The sequence below is a fragment of the Mya arenaria genome, chromosome 15, assembly GCF_026914265.1.
Source record: "Mya arenaria isolate MELC-2E11 chromosome 15, ASM2691426v1".
Classification (NCBI taxonomy): domain Eukaryota; kingdom Metazoa; phylum Mollusca; class Bivalvia; order Myida; family Myidae; genus Mya; species Mya arenaria.
Window position 1 is genome coordinate 28011509 of NC_069136.1, and position 8202 is coordinate 28019710.

At 36.5% G+C, this 8202-nt stretch overlaps 1 protein-coding gene across 1 annotated transcript; it reads right to left on the reverse strand.

Annotated features, from left to right (window-relative positions):
• Nucleotides 1-444: 444 nt before the first annotated feature.
• LOC128219264 (extracellular tyrosine-protein kinase PKDCC-like) lies at nucleotides 445-1701 on the reverse strand. The gene has a single exon (XM_052927077.1). The coding sequence runs from the start codon at nucleotides 1699-1701 to the stop codon at nucleotides 445-447; it is 1257 nt and encodes a 418-aa protein (XP_052783037.1).
• Nucleotides 1702-8202: the final 6501 nt, after the last annotated feature.

Here is an 8202-nt window from a genome sequence, read left to right on the forward strand (position 1 = left end):
TAATACGTTAAGAAATCTTCACGAATGCATTTAATTAATGGGGAAATAATTATTTAATTTTACTTCTAATTATATATATATTGCGTAAGCACTCTTGTGACTATTACACTATTTCACGGATAAATTTCACTGACAGAAACAGTGACCGTTAAGATAAATAAATGAACTGTATATTCCTTTATTTTATTTTTATTTTCATTTTACAAAACACGTTGCGTGAACAAAAAAGCTAGTTATTTTAAGTTTGCACATTGTGCTGAATTCAGGGCACATCAAATTAATATTAAACAATGAAGGACCAAATGCAAACCACAAACAACTGAAAACAAGCATTTAAAGGTCGAAAGACACATTTGTATTCATACAGAATTTGTTATACAAGTTTAATTTAATAACATATATTTACAACTTGCAATGTATTAAATATATATTCATAAATATATGTTATTGGTAAGAATTAATTGTTTTCAACTTGTTGCAAAGCACGCCGGCCGTTATTGCATTATCGTCTAAATCTGCCAATATACTGCCAACCTCGCGTGAGAGCTTGTCCGGAAACATTGTCGGAAATAACAAGATCTTAAAAAATATTCTGTTCATAAATTTGATATTCTGTCTGGCATTGAACCCTAAACACATTCCTTTTTGGCAAGTAAGTCCAAACTCACATCCGTTTTGGTTGCCTGACTTTGCCTGCTGGATTTGTGTGTCGATACTTATGTACACCGTACACGAAGGTTCTAAATTATCAACATCGTCTAAATCAATCATTTTTAAACTACCATTCACCATCAGAAAATGGTCTTCCTTAAAGTCCCTTATACGCAAGGAACCGAGAGGCGAAAATTCAAGATAATGAAGGAAATCTGCCAATTCAACCGCAATTTTCAGCTTTTCCTTCCAAGTAAGAGTTTGTAAGCTGTACGTAACAAGCCTTTCTCCCAACTCAAAGACACTTACTATTCCTCTCTCGTTTAAATCCGTAGTATCACTCTCCTCGTTTCTTACACAGAAGCCAAGCAGACGAACGAATCCAGGATGGTTGAGTTGTTGCAGAAGCAATATTTCTTTCATGAGCTTCATTGTCGAAAATACAAAGCATCTTGATCGATAGGAGATAAAATCCGGGTCTGATTTATTTAGCTGTTCAATGCAAGACTTCACTTCAATTTGATGACGGGTCACCATTTTCACAGCGACATGTTTGCCACGAAAATGTCCTCTGAATGTTTGCTTCGAAACACCGTGACCAATTTTAGAATGAAGATGTACTTCGTGAATATTTTCACAATTTATCAAGTATTTTGTCTCATGGTCTGGAGCCTCTCTCGGGGAAACATCTTTGTCCGATTGCGAATCCTGGCTTCGTGACTGGAAACTATTTAATGGAAAAGCTTTATCAGTATTTCTGTACAAACTAATCATTGTTTGCAGCGTTGAAACAAAATCCATGCGTTTATTTTCAAGCAAATTGTACTCTTTTCTCAGCATTGAAAGGGTATCCGAAATATTGTCACTCTTGGCGTCGCGATTAACGAACATCGACTTCATCCTTTGTTGGTCCTTGTTGTCCAGAAGGGTCTTAGTATCGCTTGAAACGCATGTATTTTCAAGAGTCCGGTACATCAGACAGGCGTACATGAACAATGCTATCACAATGTAGGGTCTGTACATCCGCTTTACAAGTATGTATCCGATCATTGTGTTCTGTAAAAAGCAACATTAAGCTTCAGTTCATAAATGTGAGAATGTGTTGTTAATAACGTTACGATGAATGTAACGTAAAGAGTACTTATACATGTAGTTATATTTCATCTGAATAAATATATATTGACGTGATCAAAATGGTACTAGTGTCCAAACGTTAAATACATTACAGATTAGAAAAGCGATTTCAGCCTTTTAAAAATACCAATAAACGTTATACTTCATGAATGTAATGTAATGTGTAGATCTTTATCTTTAATCTAAGTTTATAAATCTACGCTACAAAAATATATATATATAAAAATGTACAAAAACTTTATATTATATATTAGAAAGAAAGTGTGATAACAAATTTTGAGCAAATTACCCTAATACAAATTGGCACAAGATAATTAACTGACTTGTATTAAAATAAGATAATCACCTAACTAATCACGCTGAGACAAAGTAATAACGTACCTTTCAATAAGGAGCCAAAGCAATATCCATCAACCGCCAGCCAGAGTCAGATGGCAATAACGGACCAACAAATGACCGAACAAAACCAATATAGGCTCTCTCGCCACAGTGGAAAGCCAAACACCAAACTCTTTCCCCGACATCTCTCCCCTGGAACCATTCCTGGGAGTTATGTTGGATTTAATTAACATCTGTTACATTCTAGAATACAAATTGTTTTTGTATTGACTTAAAATGCTAATTCAACAGTCAACTTAAATTTACAGCGTCTTTTACGCAAGGAAATGATAGCGATATTCCTTTCTGCAAAAACAAAATACGTCAAATGTGAAAGGGTATAAACATCTTGACAAAAGACATATATTGCGTATTACGATCATTCCCTCTAGGATCTCTGTCTCAAATTTACAGTATAGACCCAGTTGTGAAGCAAGAAGGGACCGATTATATAAAATTGAATAAGTTATTATGTATGGCATGACAATGTTGCAATATTCTATATACGAACTAAAATCAAAAATAATATTTGTTCAATAATTGAAATATATTTAGTCAATAAAAATATCTATATGTATGTGACACTTTTTAAAAAAACTTTTTCTATAAAATATCAGTTTACAGTTTATTTTGTATGTAGTAGATCAATAAATTCGTGCGAAGTAAAACAAAATATTGGGTATAATTTGCGTGATGAGAAATCGGGTTTATTGCAACAAGATATTTCATTGGCTTGTCAAATTCGATATGGCAGCTTACATGAGTACAACGTCATTCCAAAAAACAAAATCACAGTGCCTTCATGACAGGACATCATATAAGTACATTTAACCATAATAAATCAGTTCAACAAGCCAAACTTATGAACTGCGTTCATCAAGCCACTGTGATTGGGCGCTTCCATTTTGTTTCGCCTTATCCAATTAAAACAGCTTTAAAAAGATGTAGATAGTATCCCATGATACGCAATATGTTTATTTTAACCAAATAAAAAAATATTGACGGTTAATATTTTTGCATGCGATATATTTATTAACTCTTAAAACTTTTCAATTACTAAATATATTTCTTTTAGTCCATAATTAGTTGTTTTAGTCCATTATTATTGTTTAATGAACATTTTTGTCCATAAGTATTTTAATTGAACAATTTATATTGCAACTATATAACACATATTTTCATTGCTCGTAAATATTTAATTAAAGAAGTATATTTGAATAAAATATTGCAACATTTATGGTTCCATAATTATGAGGTTAGTTTAACTTGTGTGTTGACTGAATTTTATTGAAATATTGAATGCATATTGACCCATCAACCATACCTATGATAGGGATATATGGCAAGGTACATTTGAATATCTTGGGTGGTATTTATGCTGTGGTGAAGATTCAAGATTTTGATTGCCGACGCCTCCAACAACAATACCATGGCTATCCCTGTCACCTGAGCTGTTTTTCTAAAAACGAAAGGTCCGATGAGCGAATATTGCAACAACAAAACTTATTGTGCTCTGGTAGACTGTACATTCGGTTGCATGAGTATACCCAGTGTATAAACAGTCCCGGTTTGATTGTTAAACTGTCCATGCCCCTAGCACCCACTAGGTTGTCCGGTTAGGGCACTCGCTTCTCACCTAAGCGACCCGGGTTCGATTTCCGGCTCGGGCGCATGTGAGTTTGGTTCGTGGTCACCAAGCCGGACAAGTGGGTTTTCTCCGGGTTCTCCGGTTTCCCCCACAACACAAGACCACACTCTCGCGTAAAATCGGGCCAACGAGAGTGATGAATATAATGTTGTTATAACTTGTTTCACAATCGTTGTAAAATAAATATGTTTAAACTAGCACCCACTACCGGTATTCTTTTTCAATAATAACTGTGCTTTATAAATGACCACACATTTAATATAAAAACTGTTGACAACGTACATGATTATTTTAGGGTTATTTTACGGCCGCTACAACGCTGCACATGTTATTGAAGAAAAAGCATATTGATAAGCCTGCGGCCATCTACTTATAGTACAAGGGACGATATTCTTGCGTTCTATGGAACGCGGAAGCTGTTGTAATGGCCCTTCAGTATCAATTTATTACAGGACCACTTACTTTCAGTACATGAAATCAATGAAGGTTAGTGGTGTATTGTATTGTACCAATATATTACACCTACTCTTTTGGGTCCAGTGGGTCAAGGTCATTGCTATTGTTGTTTGGAAAACTCAAAGTAACTCAAGAACAGTTTCAATTTTTAGATTATAGCCGTCGGATACTTTCGACAAATATAGGTGGTCCACATTGTATATGAGACCAGTCGGTTAAAGGATATAGTTAACAATCTAAAGTTAGACTGTCCCCATAATAACTCAAGAAAGGTTTTACACAAGGTAATGACACTGCCGTCCTAGGTTTATTCTGTATAGTAGATATACCTTTTATAGTGTAGTGTAAGTAGGTTAAAGCTGCACTCTCACAGATTGAACGTTTTGACAACTTTTTTTTATTTTTTGTCTTGAAACAAGCATATTTTTGCGTATATATCTTCAAACCAGTTATAAAAGACTGCTGACAAAAGATCAGATCGCAGCTTAACATATTTCTGTCCCAAAAAATGATGTTTTATGCATTTTTCTTAAACCGTTAGTAACGGTTTAAGCCATACAACATTAAATTTGGAATGGAAATATGTAGATCTGCAATCTGATCTTTTTTCAGCAGTCTTTTAGCACTGGTTAGCAGATATTTACACAAAAAAAATCTAATTGAAAGACAATTTTTTTTTTTTTAAAGTTGGAAAACGGTTAATCTGTGAGAGTGCAGCTTTAAAGGTTAAAGCATATTTATGAAATGTTTGGTCATGGAATGATGCAGGTTTCTGGTTGACCATAACAAAATGTTAATATGTGAGCCATGTTGTTTAGTGGGACAATAGTTCAAAGGTCATGATCACGGAATATGTTGTTTTGAAAACTGGCTGACTATTTATTATAATGAGCTAACTGACTTTTTTTACCATTTCGAGAAAATCTATCGTAATGTTTCATTTTTGCTGACATCTTTATTTTTACAATTAAAACTACAGGGACAAGCCCAGTAGTCGAAAATAAAACACACACGCTATAAAAAAAAAGTCCTGAATGATGGGATTGCTGCTTTGGAACGGTCAGTAATACATGAGGTTATTGGAACACGAGCCCACTGGAGGCTTAAACAGGTTTATATAACCATAACCTGACATTGTCCATGCTGCCCAGTATCATACAAACTTTCTCTTTGTGTTTTTATTTTAATATTATTATGAATATTTTTTTGAGAAATTTAAGTATGCAGATAGAACACAGCAAAATAATATAGAAAATATAATATTTAACACAATGTTCTATTGTAGATAACCCACTATAATTCTATCTGACGAGTACATAAGACAATAAGATTTAAATTGTGAAAATGATTCCGAAAAAATAAGCTAGTCGTAAAGTTCTAATATGACTGCTAATGACATTTTGGTATCATTTGAAATGAACTTGATTTACTGATACGTTAAATTAATCACTAAAAAAACATTATATATAATAGTATTTATTTGTATATTTGCTTTTTTATATTTTAACTGAACTCGGACGTGAAATTCTACCTGTGAATATGTGAAGGCAAAATAATTGGTTTCTTATAATATTTTTGGAGCATGTAATATGTTTTAAATTAAAGATTTCTACACATAAACCCGTTTCAATATTATATGAGGATAGTATATGAGGTTCAAATTTCACAACTTTGTGTATCAGATACCTCAATATCTTTATATAATAGGCCCACATAAGTTGACAATATCAATGTGTGTTTGCTTTGTATGGCTCGTTTAAGCACTCTTAAAACTTTGACGACATCGTTGATTTACTTGTAGTTCGAATGTATGTGAAATACTTCAAGTGTCTAATTAACCCTTAGGTTATTCCTTGGTTAAATATGTTGTTGTCCTTCGGTAGGATACAAAGGAATAACTTAACGGTCCTAACCCCTTCCCTAAGACTCGCAAAGTTTACCACTTAAAGGCCTAGTTTAAAGGTCTAGTTTAAGGAATGTTTGGCATGATAATCCCCTGCTGTCCATCTCCTGCTACTAGTAATTGCACTGGTGTCACAGTAGGGGCCAATTTCCTGTGTATTCGTTTATTGACTTAGGGCCATTTAGGGTCCATTTCTGTAATAAAACTTTCAAAACTGCACTGCAGGATACTCAGATCGGAGATCTGATATTAAAGGGAGCAAGGCCAGTAGATAAAGATCAATAAACAGAGGTTGTGTGCTGTACACACTCATAGAAGGCTTAAACTAGGCCTTTAAGCCTATAAACAGAATGTACATGACTTGTCCATGGCATTGACGGTGGAGGGCTGTCATGTCGTTTCCACGCCAATAACATGCTCGAAGTAATGAGCCCATGTTTCATCAGTACCTAATTATGATGCAATCAATGAATGATCAGGCATTTGTTACTTGTCACAATCATAGTTCGGCCAGTCCCTACAGAAATTCTTGGCCTCGATGTTGAGATTGTGACGGACCATAAATCTTCGAACATGTTTCTGTGTTTCAAGTGGTTTTGCTTAATTCGCTTCGGGATATTTTAGATGGATGTTTAAATGTTTTAAACATTTCGAGATTTGCCCAACATAGAATAATTTCAAATAAGATCATTTAAGTTAAGTTGTATGTTATCAAAAGAGAAAACACTGTTTTATATGAAATACAACTGCAAACGTGAACGTGTTCTCGTGAACCATAACGTTTGGTGTTCATTCTGTAAGATCGATTACTATCTTTAAATAAAACAAACAGATTTCCTGATTTCCTCTTTGACTTTCACAAACTAGTCTGCATGTGTTCAACAGTATACAATATACATGCATAGCAAAACGTTTGAATATGCTGGTCAATGACTCTCTATGCATAGAAAAGTGAGATCGGTATAAACATGTAAACCATATGTCCATGTTCGTAAATTATATTCATGTATATGTAGGTTAACTATGCTACATGTCAAGGTCGAATAGTTATTCTTCGCTATTATTATTCGATCTGATTTACTATTTGTTCATGAGGGTACCTTTCTGTTATCTTCTTGTAGGCATATTGTGTAAAAACAAGTTTCTGCAAATTCTTATTGGCATTGATTGCTGCTTCGGGCGGGTGGATGAGTGTGTGCCTGGACGAACTTGTGCGGATGGGTAAGTGTGCCTCTGGAAAAGCTTCTGGGGTGGTTGTGCGTGTCTCTGGAAGAGCTGCTACGGGCGGGCAAGTGTGCCTTTGGAAGAGCTGCTACGGGCGGGCTAGTGTGCCCCTGGATGACCTGCTGTGGGTGGACGAGTGTGCCTTTGGAAAAGCTGCTACGGGCGGGCAAGTGTGCCTCTGGAAGACCTGCTGTGGGTGGGCTAGAATGCCTCTGGAAGAGCTGCTATGGGCGAACGTGCCTCTGCAATACCTGCTGTATATTGGTAAGTGTGCCTCTGGAAGAGATGCTACGGGCAGGCAAGAGTGCCTCTCAAAGAACTGCTGTGATTGGGCTAGTGTGCCTCTGGAAGAGCTGCTACGGGCTGGCAAGTGTGCCTCTGGGAGTCCTGCTATGGGTGGGCTAGCGTGTCTCATGAAGACCTGCTGGGGGGGGGGGGGGCGAGAGTGCTTTTGGAAGACCTGTTGCGGTTAGGTAAGTGTGCCTCCGGCAGTCCTGCCACGGGCGGGCTAGTGTGCCTCTGGAAGAGCTGCTACGGGCGGGCAAGTGTGCCTCTGGCAGACCTGATGTCGGTGGGCGAGCGTGCCTTTGGAACAGCTACTGCGTTTCTTTAAAAGAGCACTATTGCGGGTGGATAAGCGTGTCTAAGTGTGCCTCTTGAAGAGACCTGTTGTGTGTAGGCTAGTGCGCCTCTTGAAGACCTGTTGCTTGAAGGTGAGCGTGCTTCTTGAAGACCTGTTGCGTGTTGGTGAGCGTGCTTCTTGAAGACCTGTTGCGTGTTGGTGAGCGTGCCTATTGAAGACCAGTTG

What these genes read in the sequence shown, in the direction of transcription:
- LOC128219264 (XM_052927077.1), bottom strand. Translation starts at nt 1,701, where the DNA reads ATGATCGGATACATACTTGTAAAGCGGATGTACAGACCCTACATTGTG.